The sequence below is a fragment of the Clinocottus analis genome, unplaced genomic scaffold, assembly GCF_023055335.1.
Source record: "Clinocottus analis isolate CAN_PGR_092001 unplaced genomic scaffold, fCliAna1.0.p SCAF_20, whole genome shotgun sequence".
In the NCBI taxonomy this organism is placed as follows: domain Eukaryota; kingdom Metazoa; phylum Chordata; class Actinopteri; order Perciformes; family Cottidae; genus Clinocottus; species Clinocottus analis.
The window spans coordinates 14,919,038-14,943,184 of NW_027175932.1; the positions used below are offsets into that span (position 1 = coordinate 14,919,038).

Genomic DNA, 24,147 nt, shown 5'->3' on the forward strand with positions numbered 1-24,147 from the left:
GGTCCATGGCGCATACAGTTTTGGGACCGCTGGACGAGAGGATGGAGAGGCGAATGCATAATATTGTGATTCTCCAAAACCTGCTTGGTCCCTGATGTCGGGCTCATTATTATTTTTTCTTCTAAGATAGATTTTGTAGCGCGTATGCTGGCTGGGATGTCTGGATGGAGATGTCTGGATTTCGAGATCAAATATGACCATACATACATGTTTTATATAACCTGCATCACTTCTTCGGAGTATTCTAATGTGGAGCCAAATTTGTCTCGCTACTCGGCAGTCACTATCCTCTTTTTTGAGTCGTTAGAAGTCCAATAAAAGGATACAATCATGCGCTCCTGAAGTTTCCGCCGAGTTTCATCGATTTTCTGCAGCTGATATTTCTGTCGGCACAGACTGGCAACTTCCTCTTGCGCATGCGTCCGCAGGCGGGTTCTTGAATGCTGATGTTGCGTTCTGGTACTCCACATAAACTCGAACATTCTAAACTTGTTTTCAGTTGTGCACTTTTTCCAATATTTATACTGATTTAAAATGCCTGCTACTAGAATTAGTATACTATTTGTCCTTCCCTTTAATTATTCTCAAACAAACTGTGGTATTTAATACTAAGGTATTTGTAGTTGTGCTATAAATTAAATGGGAATTTCATGAGGTGTTTTTTTGTCAAGTCCCTGCACACAAACAGTATCGGCTAAGTGGAGCTATCCAGGCTGATTAATTCGTCTTCAGAAGAATACTTTTGGGGTTATTTTTTTCTGACTGTATGAAAAGTAACGAATTTTGCATGTCATGACACATAAAATTACACTTTCACATTACACTTACACTTGTTTAAAGTACTGTCATCTGTTTGTCTGTGCACTTTATTTTCATTTTATATTGTATTGTACATTTATTGTACATTTTATATGTTCCTATTTCTTGTTTATTGTCTAATGCCCGCCATGACAAATTCCTTGTATGTGAAACATACCTTGCAATAAACGTTTCTGATTCTAATGTCAATATGTCAATGCTGTTAGGGAATACTTCCCATCCATTGGATGACATCGACAGTGTAAAATATGTCAACATGGGCTTAAAAACGTAATTGTCGTTTATCTATCATTAAGAGGGTTTTTGTCAACCACCGTGTTAATTTAAGTGGAACCATTCCATAGGTTTTATTTTAAAAGGAAAAATTCCTAATTTGATCTTTTATCTTTTTCCAAAGAAAGACATCTCTTCCATCTGCAGAGGAAGACCATGTGATGTGATTGAATGCTAACAAGCTAAGATGAGTGAGTTAAATAAAGTTGTTCTGGCCAAAGCACTTTTTAATCAAGAAAGAGCTTTAATGCACATATAAATTTGTATTTTAACAAAGAATAGTATCTCTCTCTCTCTTTATATATATATATATATATATATATATATATATATATATATATATATATATATATATATATATATATATATACATATATATATATATATATATATATATATATATATATATATATATATATATATATATATATGTGTGTGTGTGTGTGTGTGTGTGTTAAGTAATAAGCAAAAAATTAAATAAAATAAAGTAAAAATATACAATTTTATATTTGTATAGAAAGGGGGGAAAATACAACTTGGCTCACAAAGCTTGAGTCTAACGTTCACAGACTGCACTTGAAGGCAGCAATACAGCCACACAGTCTCCGCACTTCACAGCAGACACAACCGCTACCTGCCAGGCGGAATGGACATATCCTCAAACGCTCCGAGTTTAACGCTTAGCTCAACGGAGCCGCGGGAGAAGCCAGGCCCAACATGACAGCGCTGGGACGGGAGAAGAAAGCCCGGCAGCAGCCGCGGTTGACCGTCTGGCCCGAGGTAATTTGGGCTGCGGGTCGCTACGCTGTGTTGGCAGCCCTGTGTGCCCTGTGCTACAATAACTCTCTCCGCGGGGAGTTGGTACACGACGATGTGTGGGCTATCATCAACAACCCGGACGTCCGACCGGGCTCCAGCCTCAGGAACATCTTCAGCAACGACTTCTGGGGGAAGAGGATGGCGGATAATACGAGCCACAAGTCCTACAGACCGCTATGCATCCTTACCTTTAAGTAAGTTATTCCTGATTTCCCAACGGTGCTGTTTTCACTTCACCTGGAGCCCCTAAACCAACACTTGCACCAGTTCTCCGCAATGTTGGTGACATTAACCAGAGGTGAGGATCTTGGAGCTAACTAGAGCATTGGAGCTATAAACACGCAGACAAAGCTGACGTCATCCAGCTCTCCTCTTGTGGAAAGACGCTGTTGAAGGCTACAGTGAACTTTACAATAATACAAGCTAAATAATTCAGCTTTACGCTTTGTGTAGGCATACGAAATGGAACCCACCAAGTGTGCTGTGGTCGCTATACACTCACTACAGATGCGCTGATCTTGACTATAAGAGTATATTATATATTTATAGAATGATTATAATGAGTTGGAGCTCGCCTGTCAAGCTGCCGTTGAGCTCGGCACAGCACATCCCACGCCTCATGCTCTCTTCATTGGTAATGGTAGTACAGTGTGAGTTAGGATGTAAGAAGGTGATGTAAAAGTTCTGGAAACAGCGGTTGAGGATTTGATGTGCTGTGCTGTAGTTGGGTGTATCTGCTGCACTCAGTTTCGAGCCAGGCAAGCATCTAAAACAGGGTGGGCTTGTGTTATTAATGCAATTATGCTGCAGTGATTGCATGAGAACTAGAGGGAAGCGGACACAGTTTTCCTAAATAAGGGGCGATGAGCTAAACCGAGCCATGCAGATGCAACGACGACACCGACTCTTAATGCAGTGGTTCTCAAACTTTTTCTGTAAATAACATGATTTTGTGACTCCCTCTGTGCTTTTATAGTGACAGAATAAAGGAAATTACAATAACTTTCAAGTAAACCAGGTACTAAGTAAACCAGGTTGCTCCATCAGACCAATTTCTTTTTAAATTGCAATCACTGAAAATAACGTTGTAACGTGCAAAAAAACCCTAATATTTAGTTACTACTAAACAGCTCAATATGGAAAACAATAAGCTAATATTGTTTTTGACAAAACAGAATGAGTGCAGATATGTGAGCATCAGGTTGTATTACTATTAGTGGCTGCAGTGAGCTGTATTTGTAGAGGAAAGCAGCAGCTTTCCTCTAGTCTACAAATATGTACTGGGTTGTAGATTTGATATGGCCGCTCTCAGTTTGTGCTCCATGTTCATCTGAGATCTGTTTTCTGTTTCGAGAGACGAAACAGCAGAAAAAACCTGACGGAGACTTCATAAGATTGACTTTTGGCAAACCGCCAAGAATCGGCGAGTCGCGCATGCGCAAGTTTAACAGCATAACTAAACATTTACCTGACAGTACAGGCATTTCTCCATATATTTCAGATCTGCCAACTTTTCAAAAAACCTTGCCGTGAGTTTTTGTCGACGACAACGAGAAATACGCGCCGCCGAACAGATGCGTGCCGGGAGGGCGTGACTTAAGACCGTGACAGTCACGCTCAATGCGTGATACTTGAGAGCCCTGATACCTCCGTCTGCTCCTCCCGCGACTGTCTGTTTGGGGTAAATAGGATGTCTATGCAGCGAATAGGTTTACAGATGCGCTCCTTAGCGCCATCTATCGTCGGAGTTTAAAAATTAACGAACGCGCCTCAGACTTTTTTTTTCCCGTGAGATATTGGTTGTGTGGCGTGTGAAAGCATGAAAACGCGTGTGTCACACTGCGAAACCGTGAGAGTTGGTGGCTCTGATATTTATTAATGACTTAGTTTTATGTCCGTGTAGTTTTATGTCTGTGTACTTTGCACTTTTGTAATGTGTGAAGCCAGCAGCTCATTGTTGGTACAAGACACTAGCGCTTCGGCTCGTTTCACTTTCAGTTCAGAGAACATCGTTCAGAGAGCTGCTCCTCGCAGGAGAGCTACTGATGCCATCTTCAACCTGGGAGCCTTTAAAACGCAGATATAACTTAGTTGTCTACTTTTCACGTGACATATTTTTCAACGCTCTCTGTCCGCTGCTGTGCGTGTTCTCAGCGCTCACCTGCATGCGCGCAAGCGTCTGTGCGCATGGAGGCGGAACTCGCGCAACCACGTAGACATACATGACAAGCTGTGTGTAGATCCGATCAATAAGCTTGATGCTGAATGCCACATAAAGCCTGGTTTCTGTAAAGATGTGAGCACAACAGTCACTGGCCTCTCGTTGCTGTGTTAGCATGATTTTGCCTGTGACTGGACACTGGAGCCAAGAGCAGACTAGCTAGCTTTCAAATCGACTCTCCTCCTTCTCCTCCTGGGGGCAGTCGACGCAGCTGACGTTCGGTCCAGCAGGTCTGCCTCTATTTCAGAGACAGGTCTCTGCTTATCATATAATAATATTAATACTACTACTACTACTACTACTACTACTACTACTACTACTACTACTACTACTACTACTAATACTAATACTAATAATACTAATACATTTTATTTATATAGCATTCAAAATTTCTCAAAGTCGCTTTACATGGTTAAAATCAACATAAAACAATCAATATGAAACAATATAGTCAAAGCTTAAGTAATGCATTTCCCCCCTGTTTCCAGTTGTCTGCCCCTTTGGCCTGGCGTGTTTTATTCTGCCTGGTGTGTTTTATTCTTCCCGTTTTTACATTGTCGGGTCTGGTAACATACATTTCTGGAGCTGTTGCAAGAAGAAACGTGCAAAAAAACCCTAATATTTAGTTACTACTAAACAGCTCAATATGGAAAACAATAAGCTAATATTGTTTTTGACAAAACAGAATGAGTGCAGATATGTGAGCATCAGGTTGTATTACTATTAGTGGCTGCAGTGAGCTGTAAAGAAGGCTTCCAGAGGCTGTGAACTGTGCAAGAACTGTGGCGGACGGACATCATTTGCGTGTGAAAAGTGTGATGTGCCACTACATGTGGAGTGCTTCAAGAAGTAACACACAGAGTAAAACATGCATGAAATATGATGGAATGTATGGGAAGAAATATGTTTTATATATATGGTTTTAGAGGTTCTAAGAAAACAATGTTTGTTGAGGTTTTGAGTATAAAAAAATTGAGAATAAAGAAACCAGTTCAAATTTTTTGTTGTTTTGAATTTTATACAGGGGGAATCTGAGGCTCCACCTTTTTGTTATTATTTCTTATGACTATATTATTATTTTGTTATTACTATATTGTGAATATTATTTCTCTATTATTATTATTAGGTGACAATTGACCTAGTGACAAGCTGTGTGACCATTGGCAACAATTGTTGCCAGTCATAAAAATGCTATTTTCTTCAAAACAAAGAACAAAATGGAAAAAAAAAACACATGACATGATTCAGAGGGACTCAACTGATAAAATGATATGCCTTACAACTCTGAAAAAAATTTGGGCATAAACGGGTTAGATATATTAATATGCAGGGATAGGCTCATTGTCATTCCTGTTTAAGAGCAGTGGTTATACAGGCTTGTTAGAAAAATTTAATCGACACATTGAAGTAAAATCATTAAAACATGAACATTTAAGAAGGAGCAGAATCAGAGACACAACGTGTTACTTTACTAATTGCGTGTTCAAGCCTGCTTAACGATCTCTCAAAGCACCACCTCTTAAATACACATCATGACCCACTCACAGAAACCCTCATAACGTCTTTGGCCTAATCGTGGTTTTCAAGAAATGATCATATGACAACAAAGGAACTGCACGTTCTTTCAGACAGAAACTTACAGTATGTGTATGTATATATTATGTTGTGTGATGTCTTGAGCTACTTGGACCCTGAATTTCCCTTCGGTGGTCAATAAAGTAATTATCTATCTATCTACTTAGATCAGCTTTCTCAGCAGTGCAGCCACACTTCCTGACAAAATATCGTTGAGCGGGACGTTAAACGCTGACCTGCTCCATCATTTTAAGTATCTCTAAATAAGCACATCAGCTTAATGCCTCAAAAAAGAAAAGTGAAAATTTCTCCGAAGTCTCACAGATGCGTCGAGACCCCAACCTGGCCTTCTGGGAAATTCATTTTTACAGGCCTTTACTTGTTCCACATTCTTCTCAGCATCAGCTATTTCGGCAGATCTGAATCAGTTAAGGTCAGGGTGAGATAATGGTGATGGTTAATGCTCGCTCTCAAGCAAGTTTTACCAGCCTTTCTCAATAAATTATGTATAGAAGAGGATACTCAAGGCCAAAGTCGTTTTCATCACAAAATAGACTGTACGAAGGCTCACAGAAGACCCCTTTAGAACTAATTACAATCAGAAACAAGAAGTTAAAATTAGGGCTGAACGATTTGGGAAAATAATCTAATTTCGATTTTTTTTATCCCCCAATATTGCAATTGCGATTTAATATACCATTTTTAATTTTTTTTATTTTATCTTCTCTTTTTTCCGACAAAACATAATGAAGGATTTTAATATTTCTATATATTTAGCTTCCTGATTACGAATCAACATCTCTCTCTCTCTCTCTCTCTCTCTCTCTCTCTCTCTCTCTCTCTCTCTCTCTCTCTCTCTCTCTATTTTGTGTCCTAAGGCACATGTGTAAAGTGATATTATGGCCCTAAAGCTGAAAAATACATATACTATTTTGGAACTGCTTCGTATCTCTTGTGAAAACATACCTTTCTCTTTCTCTCTCTCTTTCTCTCTCTCTCTCTCTCTCTCTCTCTCTCTCTCTCTCTCTCTCTCTCTCTCTCTCTCTCTCTCTCTCTATTTTGTGTCCTAAGGCACATGTGTAAAGTGATATTATGGCCCTAAAGCTGAAAAATACATATACTATTTTGGAACTGCTTTGTATCTCTTGTGAAAACATACCTTTACCCATGTGGTCAAACTGTTTTGGTGCTAGAAATTGTTTTACCAAAAGGTCTTAGGTTCACAAAAGCAGTGGAATATATGACACATGTAGATAAATGTCTGAAACCAAATTTGTTATTATATGTTGGGGATGATGAGCCTTGGCTGGCTTTGTGGCCTGCGTGATCTGCAGAGACGGACTGGAGCCTGCAAATGCTGTATGTTGTCCTCTAAACCCTGGCAGCTGTGAATCCTCTCTGTGAATACATCACTAATAGTTAGTATAAGTTTACTGAAAGTGAGTAACAATTACACACCGACACGTAATGAATGCTACGTGCTAACGTTGCTAAGCTAGCAAAGAGCTATCTATGGTCAGGGCACAAGCTAAAAATGCTTCTGCTTGCTCCAGTTAGCACAAGCAAATCGTACGTAACAGTAGTTACAGTCTTACAAACCTATGACAGAGATTTAACACTACTAGACATATTAAGTTTACTTCAAAAAAGTTAATGGGGATCGTGACAATATTTTATAATGCATTGTTCAGTCTCATAGAGACCCTAAAACTGTTTAAGTGTCGTTAGCTTGTGCGCTAATTCCGGTTGGCCAGCGCAAATGTGGACACGAAAGTTAGTCTTACAAACATAACAGAGATCTAACACGACTAGGCGTACTAAGTTCACGTCAAGAAAGTTAACGGGGATAGTGACAATATTTTATTATTCACTGTTCAGGCTCATAGACACCCTGAAGCCACCCACGTCGCGTTAGCTTGCAATCACTAGTTCCGTGTTAGCAGCAGCTCTCGCTGACTTACAGTTCCCGTTACTACATAAATATGCTATTGCAAAGTTCAGTAAATACACTTACCCATTTTCCCATGAATCCCTTTTATTGGCGTTGTCCTCTTTATCGCTGGTATCGTATCCTTCAGGCTGTGAAGCTGCGCTGTGCTCTCCAGTATAGCTTGGGCCGCATAAAAAGTTGATGCAGCGTAGTTCTCCACTCTTTTGCTCGCGTCACGTGATGACGTTGTAATCGTGCACGTTGCGGTTAGAAAATCTTGTTTTATTATATCGCGATATTATCGCAAACACAATTAATTTTTCAGCCCTAGTTAAGATGTGAAGCCATGCTCTGTTCAGATCTCCCTGTTTTTTTTTTTTATATTCTAGAAAACACCACATGAAATCACAAAGTTATCACCGTTTTTCCTTTTCAGTAGCCTCAAGCAAGACAAATCGTCCTATTCCACTCTGACAGCATCACATATCTTCTTTACAATCTGGTTCTAATTCCTTTTTGAAGCTGTGTGACGTTAGTTAACCCTGAGTAAAATATTTAAACCAAATACTTTTTCTGGCTGATTAATAATGAATATACTGGACCCTTTCACTACAAGAGTTTAAAACCAAGTGCTTTTAGCTTGAACAAAAGTTAGGCTCTGTAAATTACCTTTAGTCAAATATTTTTTGAAATGTTTTTCTTGTTTCTCAAGTTAAAATGCTCCTTTACTTATGAAATCTAGATTTATTAAAATCCCAATCTAATATCAGGAATAGCAACTATAACCTGAACTACTGTAATACCTTTTCTGAGTTTGCCAGCATCAGCTTGTTGTTATTCTGTTGGTTGAAGAGGGAATTATCACAGCGTAATACAAATTATGATAAACAAAATGAAAATTGCCACTGTGTCCACTGTCCTCACTATGGGATAGCTGTTGGAAGATAATAAACAGGGTTTAATTTTGGAGACTCTCTCACAAAGCAATCATTCAAGATTCAAGATGTTTTTACTGTCGTATGCACAGATAACATTCTATATAATGAGAAGCTTATTTTGCTCGGTCCTCCTAACATAGAATTACAATAAACTTTAGGTAAAAAATAAATAAATAAAAAATAAGGCACAAAATATAAAAGATATAACACTATTGCACAAAAAGGTGATAATAGTATTGCTATGACATCAAATATGATAATAGTATTGCTATGATATGGTAACATAGGATAATATTGCTGAGATATATATATATGATGAATATGTATATGAGAATAATGTATATTTCTCGCTCTCTCTGCCAGGTTGAATATCCTGCTGGGCGGCATGACGCCTCTCTATTTCCACATCATCAACGTATGTTTGCACTGCGCTGTAACCTGCCTGCTTATGTACACTGGTGAACGCTTTGTGTTTGAAGATTCTCGTCTGGCGTTTGTCACAGCACTCCTCTTCGCTGTGCATCCCGTCCACACCGAGGCTGTGAGTACTATACACACAAACTGTATAAGTCAAATGTAGGAGATGTACCTTCATGTTCCATCTCACCATCTGGAACAGTTGCGACCAAAAACAAGTTAAAAGTATGAAGAACCGGTGTCAATATGGCACTGGTTCTCGGTACCATATTTGTTTCGGTCCGGTACCTACCAAACCGAATCACAACGCAGATTTCGGTGCTTCCTTTCGGTGCTTCCTTTCGGTGCCTGAGCCGATTTCAATACGTTTTTTGCTAAAAAAAAAAATAGGATTTTGCATATTTTTAGTATTGATACTCTATTTAAATAGAGCAGCGCACTCACAGAGTGATCGCTGGGGAGACATGAGTGCAGGAGCTTTTGTTGGAACGAAGCTCTTCAGTTGATACTAATGATGACGTGTAGTCCAGTAAAGCAGCAGAGTTTGTAGAATCCAGCGTTTGAGTGGAGTTCTGTTGCACACGGTCCATTAGGCCACATGATACTTGTGTCTATTCTTAAAAAAAAATAAATATATATATATATATATATATATATATATATATATATATATATATATATATTAGGGCTGGGCAGATTAACGTGTTAACGCAAGATTAATCTGGCAATCCTTTAACAGTGTTAACTATTTTATCATGCGTTAACTGCATGTTTTGGGTTTTTTTTTGCATTTTTTTTTGCCTTGGGAGGAGTTTATCGCTTTAAATCTCTCCTGGCGGTGTAATTTAGACGTGACGTCTTACGGCTCCCCAATCTGGTCCACGTGAGATCAATCAAACATAAAAAAAATAAAAAAATAAGATAACGCCACAAATGCAATTACGGCGACACTGCTTTCACTTTGAAGGCACGCGCTTCCGGAGCCTCGTCGAATGACGTGAAAGCACGTATTGTTCTGTATCTTCTGTTCTCAATGAGCAGCGGTACTCCCACAAGCCGCTTCACCTAAAAAAAAAAAAGCTAATCGCGCATTCCAAAAGCTCCTGACCTTGCGGTCTGATCCACTATGCAGAGCACTTTAAAGCAGCATCACTTCTGGATTTGTACTATTCTCTCAAAGAGGAGAACTTTCCTCACGTCACAATATGTTCTGTGCACTTATTCAAGACAACACAGACTGGACTTTTCTCACTGAGGAAGAAAAACTGAACTGAACTGGAAAACATGAAAAGCACTTATTGCTTATGTTTAAAGTGAATTAATTGCTGGTCTTTAAAATACATCTTTAAGGTAAGCAACAGACTGAACATGGACTAAAGAATGAGTGGTTTGTCCCTCACAGGTATCCTTACTAGTAAACAGTTGTTCAGAAAAAAAAGAAAACAGATTTATAAACTATATATGTATGTATGCACGTTAACTTGCTGTTGCTCCAGAGTGCCAGTTATATTGTTCTGATGACATTACTTTAAAATAAAAGGCTGCAATACACTAGTTTTTACTTCATTCTTGAATTTGGCGCATAATGCGATTAAACGCAGAAAAATCATGCGATTAATCAGTTAATTTTTTTCAACTTTGCCCAGCCCTAATACATATATATATATATATATATATATATATATATATATATATATATATATATATATGTATATATATATATATATATGTATATATATATATATATATATATATATATATATATATATGTATATATATAAAATGTTGTATATTAATGTTGCACGGTGTACCGATACTAAAAAGGTACCACGGTACTCGTACGTTAAAAACAATCAGACTTTGCATATTTAAAGTATCGATATTTTCTCAAACTAGCACGCTTCTGTTAACGTGTATAATTATTGGAAGCCTGGTGTAGCCTCTAGAAGAATTCAGTTTGACAACTTCTCTCGTTCTCGTAATTTATTTCCTGAATCACAGGTAAAGTAATAAGCACTGCAGTTGCAAAGGCAGGGAGTCGTCCGCGCAAGTTGACCGTCTAAAACAACAACCGCTGAATAGCTGAAAGTTCGGCTCTTTAATACACGGTTTTCCGTCATCAACATATCAAAAGCAAAGTATCATTTAATTGGCTCTATTTTATCAAGAGGAGAAGAATCCCATGTTCTCATATTTTCTCACAGAAAGGGACTTGCAACGTTTTTTTCACCTGAAACACACATCTGTAAAATAATGTAACTCTACAATTGCACATACTTATGGAAGTAACTATCAGGGCTCTCAAGTGTCATGCATTGAGCGTAACTGTCACACATTTCGGTCTTAAATGACGCCATCCCGCCACACATAGTATTTCTCAAGCTGAAAAAAAACCTACAGGCTATTTAATGTGCCGCAGCGCACAGACATTACCTGGTCGCGCGCTGCCCTCACCACGGAGGAATCATATATATATATATATATATATATATATATATATATATATATATATATATATATATATATATATATATATATATATATATCAGTCATAACCAGTCATAACCTCCCCTTATTGAAGTTCAACAAAGATCCTTTAAGTTCAACTAAACTGACCCCAAATGTTCCCAAAGTCCAGCCATTATAAAGGATATAGAATAAATGTCAACCTTGTATACATATTGATGCATTTGCTGTCATCTCTTTGAGTCTCCTATGGCTTGTGGTCATTTTCGGCAGGTCGCGTGGTTGCAAATTGCTCAAAGTACTTAAATGTGCGCTCAGAAGAAAAAAAATTGCTCGGTGCTGGAAAAAATGAGAGGGAACATTGGTCCCATGCATTGCTCAGGTGTGATTTTGGCCCATTGTGCCACACAAACTTTCTTCAAATCTTGAAGCTTCTGTGGGCCTCTTCTATGAACTCTTTTTCCTTAGATTTTCTGTTGGATTCAACCTTATTGTTGCAAACAAACTGATGGCATTTGTTACAGAAAGATTTCTAAACGTCTGAATGTTCCAGGTAGCATGGTTGGGGGCCATAATCCGGAAGTGGCAAGAACATAATTTCACCCTAGACCGGTCATGACTAGATGATCTTTGCAAGATGTCTGACAGAGGAGTGAAAATAATTATCCGAAGAGTTGTCCAAGATCCAAGGACCACTTTTGGAGACCTTCAGAAAGACCTGGAATTAGCAGGTACAATTGTTTCAACGAAAACCATTAGTAATGCAGTCAATCGCCATGGCCAGCCCCGTAAAGATAGACACAGAGCCCCACACTTGCTAAACTATCAACAGATAAATAAAAAAAGTCACGGAGAAAAGTAGAGCGTTTAATTCTGCGTGGATGTCTTAATTTCCTTTCACTGCCACCGATGCTGCTGACCGGTCTGGTGATATGTGGCGAGAAGTTAGCAAACAAAACATTTTATGTTGAAAGACTCTTCCAGAACAAACACACAGCATCTGATGAACAGTATCAAGCTGCAGATGAGCGATTCTTCAACTGCTGCAGCAAACTGAGCAAAGTAAATATACTTTCAGGAAGTGGATCACGTCTCCAAACTCAACTACTGCTGCTGGTTCTGTGGCAGATCGTGACACAGTGAGGCGTTGTTAGTATTGATGCGTCCTCCTGTTTGCGGTGCTCTAAAAGTCCGCAGCAAAATATATGCGTTTTAAAATGAAAACAACGTGTAGAGCACAGGTGTCAAACCAGGTACCTTTTGGTTTACCGGGCAACCACACTACCACATGAATCACATACAGTCATGATGTCAGGCCTCTCAGGCTTTTATTCTGCGTGGGGGTGGGGGGGCCTCATGTGTTTCTGTTACTGTGCTGGCCATGGCCTGTATGCACGCTCAACAACAAGACTCCATTGCTGAAGAAAAAGTATGTTGAAGCTCATTTAAAGTTTGCTGCACAACATTTAGACAGCCTTTGGAATACTGGGAGTATATAGTCTGGTCAGAAGAGACCACAATAGAACTCTTTGGATGTCATAATACACCATATTTGGAGGTCAAATGGCTACACATCACGCCAAAAACACCAGACCTCCAGTGAAGCTGGGAGGTGGTAACATCATGGGGTGGGTCTGTTCAGCGTACGGCTCTGGCAAACTTCATACAATTGAAGGAAAGATTAAGGGAAAAAAGTACAGAGACTTTCTTGATAAAAAAAATCAGCTGCCATCTACCAGGATGATGAAAATGAAATGAGGTTGGACATCTATTGTGTATTTTTTCAGTTTTTAGTAACTGATTTAATATTATCAATTTTAACTGTTTTTTTTTTTTTTTTTTACAGTTTCAATTTGAATTTTTTCCCCCAAAACTTGCTAATAGCATTGAGCTAGCGTTAGCTAATGCTCGTAGCTCTATGCTTAATGTCCCACTTTGGCAAAAGCTCCACTTAAATAAATCTAGTTCATGCTTTTTTAACATGTCCTTATGTCACAATCACCATTATAATGTTATAGTATCTATACAAAACAATCATTAAATTTCTTACTCGTACGCTGGTGCCAGTATGCAGTCCGGGTGGATTGGATGCCATCGCAAAATCATTCTGTGTTCATGGTGGGGTGTGAAGTGCGAAATGTCATAAATTGTAGCGGGGTTTTTGTTTGGCACAACCTGGCCGAGTATATTGCTCTTATACTGCGATTCATACCAAGCATGGTCTAAAACAGCTTGCTAAACATACCTGTGTCACTGGCGTCAATTTAGTATACTGCCAGTACCGTGAATATGCTGTATGAAGGTAGTGAGACCCAATTCGGTAGCACTTTATAATAAGTGCACACTATTTAGCATTAGTAAAGCATTGATAAACCATGAACTAATCATTTATAAAGCATTAATCCAACATGAATATTCATTAGTAACTCATTAGTAACTCATCCATAAACACAGTTATAAATGATTATTTCTTGATTAATAAGCTAGGGTTTCATACTTTATAAATGATTGATTCCCCATTTGTAGATGAATTATTCGGGACTTATACATGATTAAATGCTTAAAAAATGCTGCAATTCATGATTAATTCAGGTGGTTTCTACTGATTCATTCACTAGTTACTACTAGTTAGTTAAGCATTAGTTAATCATGTTCTGTGACCTAAAGTGTAGACTAAACATGCTTTACAAAGCATTAATAAATGGCATGATGCCTTTTCCAGTTACTACTCATTAATTCACTAGTTACTACTAGTTAGTTGAGCAATAGTTAATCATGTTCTGTGACCTAATCTAACGTGTAGACTATTTATGCTTTACATAGCAATAACACACTACTACTCATCAATTCACTGGTTACTACTAGTAAGTTAAGCATTAGTTAAGCATGTTCTGAAGTAATGACTAACAAGCAGAATAGTCACAACACAAAGTGATAAATATATCAATACATAATAATTATTGCAAGATGCAAACAATGTACTTGTAAGAAGATGCTTCTCAGCCATTCCAAACAGATTGTCCTTCAGGAGAACATGCTTGGACATAGAACATTTATAAATGTACAACTGTACTGTTAATATAGCCTTAGACATAGTGTAAAGGAGCTCGGATATCAGGAGGGAACTTGGAGTTGAGCCGCTACTCCTTTGTGTCGAAAAGAGATAGAGGTTGTTTAGGCATCTATTTTGCCTCCTGGACGCCTCCCGTTAGAGGTTTTCCAGGCACGTCCAACTGGGACCCCGGGGAAAACCCAGCACACTCTGGAGGGATTATATTTCCCGGCTGGCCTGGCAACGCCTTAGGGTCCCCCAAAATGAGCTGAAACGTGTTGTGGGTGAGAGGGAAGCCTGGGTCGGCCTGCTGCCACCGCGACCCGAACCCCGAAAAGCGGATGGTAATGGATGGATAGATGAAACTCTCATGCTATAATAACTGTTCCGGAGCTTGATTACAATCATGTATGTTCTTTGTCAGTTATTATTATTATTATTATTATTATTATGCATACAACTAATAAACACCAACTCCTCCATAAACGGCACTCATTATTGGGCAGTCATGACAAATCTTTAATCCTCATCATTGGCTTGATAATGCACTCTGCTGTCTGAGCCATGATCACAGTAACTCTGTTCTTAGGTTTCTGTGCAGAGCCAGATTCCAAAGAAACTAGGGTAAACCTCATTGACACTCAGCACAGTCTCCTCACCAGAGCTGGCAGATACATGAGCTATCTCTAACAGCTGTGTGTATGTGTGTTTGTAGGTGTCTGGTATTGTGGGAAGGGCTGATGTCTTGGCCTGCCTGCTGTTCTTGCTGACCTTCCTCTCCTACATCAGGTAAGATGACTCGTAGCACCCCCATACCTTGCGCTCACACACACACACACACACACACACACACACACACACACACACACGCACATGCACACACCCACACACCAACAGATCCTGCACCGTGGAGTACAGAGGTGCAGCCCCGGTCTGACCAGCACTAGCATAATAATAATAACAATAAAACCTTACGGTTTCAATAGGTCCTCCGTTCTGACTGTAAGTGCTTGGGCCCTAAATAACAGTAACATAATCAGCATTTCACTCACCGGACACACATAACCCTCTGTGGGAAAGGGGTCATCAGTAAGTTCTAAGATTTTAGGTTCGATGATTGACCAATCATAGCGCATGTTAATAGTCATGCGGGCCCTGTGACCAATCACATGTCCAGACCGTAGACTGTTTCATGTATTTTAAACAGACTGCTCTTGCATACAGGAAGACAGATGAAATGTGATTGGATGCAAATGTTGTTGACTAGATCCAAAGAAGCCATACCAGAGTGTTAGCGTGAAAATTTTTGGAAGCCTGGTGTAGCCTCCAGAAGAATTCAGTTTGACAACTCTTTTTCTCATAATTTATTTCCTCGATCACAGGTGAAGTAACAAGCTCTGCAGTTGCAAAGGCAGTGAGTCGTCCAGTCAACGCAGGTTGACCGTCTAAGACAACACACCGAACAGCCAGAAGTTCTTCTCTTTAATACACTGTTTTCCGTCATCAACATATCATAAGCAAAGTAACATTTAATTGGCTCTAACCTGTCAAGAGGAGGAGAATTCTGTGTTCTCATCTCTTCTCACAGAAAGAGACGTGCAACGTCCAATTTGCTTCTCTCTAATGTCAATATACTGATAAACAAGTGTGTGTGTTGAGGAGTGCAGGCGTGTGACCAAAGTTCCCTTGAGAACAGAACATTTCTAGACACAACTATAGCTGCATAGCTGTGTTGTACTGACCTCGCTAACCGAACCTGAACTTCACTAGACATGAATATGAAAAGCATCTACAGAATTTCTTGATTTATATTATCAAGAGGCCTGAAGGACCAGAGGAACAGATGAAGGCAGCTGTGCAACGAGAAAAAAAAGCTAATAGGCAAAAACAATTATAATACATGTAGTGTATTTGTGAAAACTAATTACATCATAAAATAGCTATAACTTTTAATTATAAAAAAAAAATTAAACATTTATTTTTTAAATTATAGAATAGCTATAACTTTGTGATTCTGTTTAGGCCATCAGAGAAGGCTGAGAAGGCCCTGACAGTCCGCCACTGCATTTTAGTAGGGCTATCGCAATAACTGCAATATTGCAATTTGTGCTATTGATAAGCAACTGGCACCACCGCTATGGTCATGTTTTTTCACATTTGCACTATGCTACAAACGTCAGCAGTGTGATGATATGGCAAACTATTATGGTAAATTAACCTGTACTTGTATATCGCTTTTTCTAGTCTTCAGACCACTTAAAGCACTTTCACACTGCGTGTCATCATTCATACACTGATGGCAGTGGGTCCGTGTATTTTGCGGCCAACGGATTTTCGTTTTGAAATGAGAAAACCGAAATCAGGAAACAGCTTGATTCCCGATTTCCGTTTGGAAATAGGAAAACAAAAAACGGAAAATGACCCATTTTCCGTTTTTGTTTTGATAATAGAAAACGGAAAACGAAAAACAACCCGTTATCTGATTTTCTTTGATTTGCTTAAAATTAAAATACTGCGTGGAAATCTTCTTTCTCAATTTCTCGTAGGTTTTTGTGTTGTGACCCGGAAGTTGCTCACATGAGCTTGACAGTCACATTCATGTCAGCACAGGGCAGATATATAATCAACGTATTTGTAATACGTCAAACACGGACGTAATCAGGGAGAAAATATGTTTCTAGTCAACGTAATTGAAGATGCGTATTCATTCTCGGGGAACGTAATTTGTAGGAGACAGGGTTGCAGCACACTACCTCCGCACATTTCTCTCTAAAACATGTCGCCCAAAACATGGTACATAACGCATTGGCGATATCCCCACAAGATATGCCATTCATTCGGTGTTCTGAAATAAAACCTGCATATTCGTGCAATGCCATTCTGTTGAGGTGCGTCTCATGGATATCTGACACCAAACTAAATACACCGCAACTACGGATAGTTTTCGGGTCACAACACAAAAACCTACGCAGCTCGCCCTCTGCTGACATGAATGTGACTGTCAAGCTCGTGTGAGCAACTTCCGGGTCACAAAACAAAAACATACGCAAAATTGAATAAGAAGATTTCCATGCAGTATTTTAATTCTCGATTATTATGTTCATGCACATCAAAGAAAATCAGATAACGGGTTGTTTTTCATTTTGGATTATCAGAACAAAAAAGGAAAATGGGTCATTTTCATGAAGGAAAGGCAGGCTGCAGCCAATCACCTTCTTAGCAGAGCGGATGATACACGGCAATCTGCCCTTGTCCTGCAGTGACTGCAGCTTGCCAGACGCTGTTGGAGGAGCAGAGGATGGACTCAATGATGGCTGTATAGAAGTGTACCATCAGCAATAACATCCTCTAAACCAGTGGTTCTCAACTGGTCTGGCTCCGGGACTCACCATCACCCTTAATGACAAGCTGCGACCCAAATCAAGGAACATTCTCAACATATCCAATGTATTTAATGAAAAGATGGTGCAGTTTGAACCTGAGATAGTATGGAGACAGTATGGTTACATGCTGGGTGTGTGATTGTGTGTGTGTGTAGGGGTGTTGAAGGTGCATAACAAAACAATAAGATAAGTAACAGAACATAAACTAACTCTGCGGTTACGTGAGAACGTTGCCCCAAAAATGAAACTTAAATGTACGTTTCAAGTCTGCCGGAGTGCAGGTATTCTGGATTAAAATCAAGGCAGATTGTCCTAAAATCGCCAAAAAACTCTGAAAACCTGCAAGAAACATCCAAACCATGAGTGTGAATACAGACCATGAGGAGTATAAAAGTCAGTCTGTGAATTCTGAATGTTAAGTTTAAGAGTCAAATTAACGTGTTCTGTAAAGCACAAAATGTAGTCGAGCTGACGATGCCTGTCCTGGCGACAATAAACCACACTGTGTTGCATAAAAGTCCCTTTAAAATAAAATCACAGGATTTAAAAAAAAAAAATCTTTTTTCATTTTTTAAATTTTTTTAAGCAAAGGCCTGCAACCCATTAAAAACGCAGTGGGTGACCCACCAGTTGAGAACCACTGCTCTAAACATCGTATATATTAAAGGAGTTGACAAGATTGCATTTCACTGGAGTTGTACCTTTTTAGGATTTCTTGTGAGATAAGTGTTTGATAACAAAGTCTGCATGCAGCTAGAATTTTGCGATAGCTACAATAGCTAGAATTGATAATAATAAAAACTAAAAATAAAGCCTCATAAAGGTGATATTTGACTATATATTTTATTGTACAAGGCAAGACACTTAACCCCAAATTGCTCCCGTACCTGTGCCTACATCGATGCATGTGTGTATGAATGTTAGTTACTCCTGATGGGCAGGTGTCACCTGCCAGCAGTGTATGAATGGGTGAATGATGTCATGTAGTGTTAAGTGGTCGGATGACTAAAAAAGCACTGTACAAGCACAAGTCCATTTAAAGCAAGTAATTTGGCTTTTTTATTCATTAATTTATTCGTTTTCATATTCTGTTGAGAGTCTGCTTGTGCACGCAGACCTACATTATGTCAAGAAAGTAAATATTTTTTCCTCGCTTCCTGTTGGTATATGTCTTGGGAAATAGTTGGGTGTGCATTCTGTGGTGGAAATTAATAGTTTCCTTCTGAGAAATCAACTGTACTTTAAGCAATTTAGTCTTTGAACAATTGATTACAAGATACGATATAAAAAGAATATAACAAGGCTACAAGTCAATCACAAATGAGCCATAGTACAGACAGGAGTCATGCTACATTCAGCTAAATGGTTCTGATTGTTCTCCCTCCTCCGTTGAGGAGATAGAAGTTATGGCAAAGTTTAACCGTGAAGCTAAAGCTTTAATATTATATATACTATAATTTACTTTTAGAAGCCCTTCCCTGAGCTCTGTGCTGTGTTCCAACTGTGTAAATAGCAATGGGTATTGGGGTGCAAAGAAAGAAGGGTCAATGTGCAGTTCAACAGGAGCAGAGGTCATGTTTAAATAACACACTTTGTCCCTCTGTCCTCCTTTTGGTGTAGACATGATAAGTCGTGGTTAGACTTGTGTGAGATCATGTAATTAATGGAGGTTTTGGACACACAGGTATTCAGTTGCACATCTGTTAAATAGACTTGTTCAGAATGCATAGGATATATTTTTCCCCTGACACAATCAATATGAAATATCATATGAATCAATCGTATTGTAGTTGGGCTTCCCCTTGTTCACATTATATGCAGAAATTGATTTGCATTTCTTGTTACAGATGTGATACCTGGTTATTTCTCTCCCTTAAAACCTATGGTCCCTTTGATCTGATTAATTAAATCAAAAGATCACTAGAATTCCAGTAGTACTGAACAATAGTTTTGATAAGAAGTTACAGCCCTAATCATGTAATCAGAAACCACTTATTTCTGATAAATGCTGCTATTGTCATTTAGCCTTATATGACAACTTCAAGAACTGCTTGTCTTTGTGATTAGGTTACTTGTAATGCATGAATGCGTAGGTAACTTTGTCTGATGCCTGGATATGAACATTTTAATGTTTGCATTTTTTTCTGTTTGTATGTAAGACATATTGAGGTAAAGAAGCAATTGTATTTATTTAAATCATCTTACATCATGAAAATTATACTAAATGAACAGTCTGGGTCTTGTCCTGCCATCTTCTCTGTGGGTAACCTGTACATCCCTCATCTGTCGCTTTCTGTCTTTCAGAAGTGTAGGTGTGTGTGTCTCTGAGGACTCTCTGCCCTCCATGGCGTCAGCATGGTTTATGCTCATCAGTTTGTTGCTGGGCACCTGTGCCATGCTGGTGAAGGAGACCGGCATCACCGTGTTCGGAGTGTGCGTGCTCTACGACGCCCTAGTACTGTGCCGCAAGCCTCTTGTCAAGTAAGCACAAAGGGTTTTTTGCTCCGTTTATGTTTTGCTCGTTTTTTTTTTTTCTTCTAATCTTTATTTATGTGTTAATGGTTCACTGAGCTTGCACAGCTTTGAGAAACGCTGGACTTTATTAATATAACTTCTCTGCACCTGGGAGCTGCCTAATGCCACAGTCAACATTTTTTCCCTGTGCATAACGGGATGAGGAACACGCTTCCACATTTTTATTGTGTATGTGGTTGTGTACTTTCATCCATGTGGAAACCAGTTTTACACAAGATACTAGAACATCAGTCTACTGCCTTATCGGACTTATTCGGTTTGGGGGTTTGGGTACATAAAACTTTTCACCAACTTTTGGTTTAATATAATGAAACAGGATGCATTGAATCCCCGTGTGATTCAATGCATCCTGCACAAGTAAAAAAAAGAGAAAACACATTATAATTTTATATTTATAATGGAAATTCGTATCCTCTGTACCAGTGGTGGCTAGTGGATTTTTTTTTGGTAGGGCCATTTAATACATTTCAGCAAACATCCCTGCGTGTTTCAATGCAAAAAGGTATCACACATTACCACTTTGCAGTTAAATATTTAACTTTTATTCCAACACTTTGACATAATAAGGACATGTTATATATACTGAATTGCATACTGAATTATATATATATATATATATATATATATATATATATATATATATATATATATATATATATATATTAGGACTTGGCAAAGTTGAAAAAAATTAACTGATTAATCGTATCATTTTTCTGCGATTAATCGCATTATGCACCAAACTCAAGAATGAAGTAAAAAACTAGTGTATTGCAGCTTTTATTTTAAAATAATGTCATCAGAACAATATAACAGCACTCTGGAGCAATAGCAAGTTAACATACATACATATATAGTGTGTGTATATATATATATATATATATATATATATATATATATATATGGGACAAACCATTCCTTCTTTTGTCCATGTTCAGTCTGTTGCTTACCTTTAAAGATGAGAAAGACCAGCAATTAATTCACTTTATACAAAAGCAATGAGTGCTTTTCATATTTTTCAGTTTGATTTTTCTTCCTCAGTCAGAAAAGTCCAGTCTGTGTTGGCTTGAACAAGTGCACTGAACATCTTCTGATGTGAGGAAAGTTCTCCTCTTTGAGAGAAGAGTAAAGGTCCAGAAGTAATGCTGCTTTAAAGTGCTCTGCATGGATCAAACCGCGGGGTCAGGAACTTTGCGCATGCGTGATTAACTTTCAATCTGGACGCGGAGAATGCTGGTACATATACTTGTAGTGTATTTGCCCGTCTGTGAGCGTGTGTGAAGCTCCTCCCAATGCAAAAAAAAAAAAAAACATGCAAAAAAAAACAAAACACCATGCAGTTTAACGCAGCACGATCTCACTATTACTGGCATGGCGGCGGTCACACGGGATGTGTGGACCGACCTGCAAAGCTATTTCGACTACTTTGACAAGAGAAAAAGGCACAGCCACTCGTGGAGCAATTGTGCCATTACGCAGCGCTCGCGATCCTGACTGACCGACTTGACCAGCCTAAACCCATCAACAATGCATGTTGTCCAAATAACGACCAAACAACCAGTCACATTTCGTATAACAAAACTATCCAACAACATTAAAGCCTGCATACTCACAGAGCTGCAGGGCTGGTCTGACCAGCAGCAGCGGCAGCGGCAGCGGCAGCGGCAGCGACTTAATCCTCTATGTGAAAGGTGTCATCAAAACACAAACAAGTCATAATCCACCAGCAAGCTAGCTTTTTGGCTGATCTGGGACCAGGTGTCTTACCTGGAGTTTCTCTGTTTTTTTATGAAGAGCAGTGCTGGCACGTCTCTTCTGCCCTGACGAGAGCAAGAGACCTGGATGCGCGTGCAGTCTGGGGCCAACCTCGGGCTGGCCCTCTCGGAAGTCTTTTTTAGGGCACTGATTGGATAAATTATCCATCCATCCATGTCTATCATTTATTTTCTTTGGTCAGTGATTGGCTGTACTGCTTCTTAGGCCTGCCTTTTTTGGGCCAAATCGATCTGGCCCCACGACGTGCACTTGCAGCAGAGGCGTGCACTAGCAGCAGAGAGGTGAACCCGCAGAGAGGACAAGCAGGAAAAGCAGATATTTTCAGCAGATATCCTATTTTATAAATATTACCAGGTATATTTCATAGCTCAAACTACTAATATTGACAATTTGTATTATTTATTACCATTTTTATTTTTATAATTACTTTAAAAATAAACTTCTTTTTTTTTTTTGGTTGCTTAAGGTGAATTGGCCCGGCCACTAGTGCTCTGTACTTCAACCCAGTGAAAATCCACTATTCCCATTTAACTTTCCCACTCATAGATTTTTAACATCTTCTGCAATGGTCTCATACAGCCCTGTGGGTGACTGTGGTTCAGTGGTGAGCATGGTTGTCCTTCAATCAGAGGATTGGCGGTTTGATCCACGGCTCTGCTAGCCCATGCCAATGTGTCTTGGGCACATTTTCCTCAAATTGCTCACGTAGAATGTTGTGTGTATGAATGTCCTGATCAGTAGGTGGCACCTTAGTCCCTGCCATGGGTGTGAATGGGTGAATGATGACAAGTAGGGTAACAGCGCTTTGAATGGTCCGAAAACTAAGATAAGATAAGAAAGATAAGATAAAATAATCCTTTATTTGTCCCTCAGTGGGGAAATTACAGGATTACAGTAGCACTGCTCACAAGTAATAAGATAAAAGAAACAAAGAAAAGGAAGTAATATAAATAAACTCCAGAAGACCACTCCATAGAAGATGACTGATGCCACCACAGAGTCATAGAAGGTTTTCAGGAGTACTCTCTACACCCCAAAAGACCTCAACAGAAAGAGTCTGCTCTGTGAATTTTTCTGACAGGAATAATGTGAAAATGACGGAACAAAGACCTTTTTGACTTGAAAGATTCTCTCAACTGTCAATTCAAATTCAATTAAATTTATTTTATAAAGCCCAAAATCACATCCTCTGAGGGCTTTATAATCTGTACACATAAGACATCCTCTGTCACAAGGGTTCAGGAAAAAACTCCCCCAGCTCAAAAAAAAAACCTTTCATAGGAAGAAAATGTGACAAAACCTTTGAGAGAGCAACAGAGGAGGATGTCAGGATGGACAGACTCTATCAGGATGGACAGACGTACAATAGATGTCATGTGTACAGAATTAACAAAGTTACAACACCTTCAATGCATATGCATACTCCCAAAAATAACAGCGACAGCAAATATAATATAATAGTAATGATAAAAAAACAAACAGTAATAGTATTTGTCATAGAAATGCAACTAATAAGAGTAGCAGTAGATGTCGGGCAGGACCAGAATCCAGATATAACCGTGATTCATGGAAACCTGTGAGGTGAAAAAGCACAAAAACGCCAGAGAAGAATCAAGGTTGTATTAGTTATGCTGAACTTCCAATATTTCTTTCTGTCTCTCTGCCTGGTTTTCTCCCTCCAACATGCATTATGCATCAGTTTTCCACTCTGCATCCTTTCCTCTTTGTTGCCTCTTTCTTCTAATTCCCTCTTCACCTCTCTAACATGCTGCATATATACAGCCTTGCTTTCTTTGACACCTAAATTTATTTTCCTAAAATGTGAGGAGATTTTCCTGCTGGCTTAGGCGTAGCAATAATAGGACATCAGGGAGATGTAAGAGGTGTTTTGTTTTTGAAGGAAGGAAGAGAGCGAGGACGGACTCAACTTTACACTGCTACACGTT

At 39.0% G+C, this 24,147-nt stretch overlaps 1 protein-coding gene across 2 annotated transcripts in view; it reads left to right on the plus strand.

The window, feature by feature from the left end:
• Positions 1-1,722: 1,722 nt before the first annotated feature.
• tmtc1 (transmembrane O-mannosyltransferase targeting cadherins 1) overlaps positions 1,723-24,147 on the plus strand; it is a 68,739-nt gene continuing 46,314 nt past the window's right edge. The window contains exons 1-4 of one of the 2 annotated variants that reach the window (XM_068586383.1): positions 1,723-2,105; positions 8,939-9,116; positions 15,226-15,299; positions 20,198-20,374. In XM_068586383.1, the coding sequence (XP_068442484.1) occupies positions 1,810-2,105; positions 8,939-9,116; positions 15,226-15,299; positions 20,198-20,374 (725 nt within the window). In that variant the 5' untranslated portion in view covers positions 1,723-1,809. The remainder of the gene's footprint in view (positions 2,106-8,938; positions 9,117-15,225; positions 15,300-20,197; positions 20,375-24,147) is intronic. The other variant, XM_068586384.1, reaches the window with a different exon arrangement.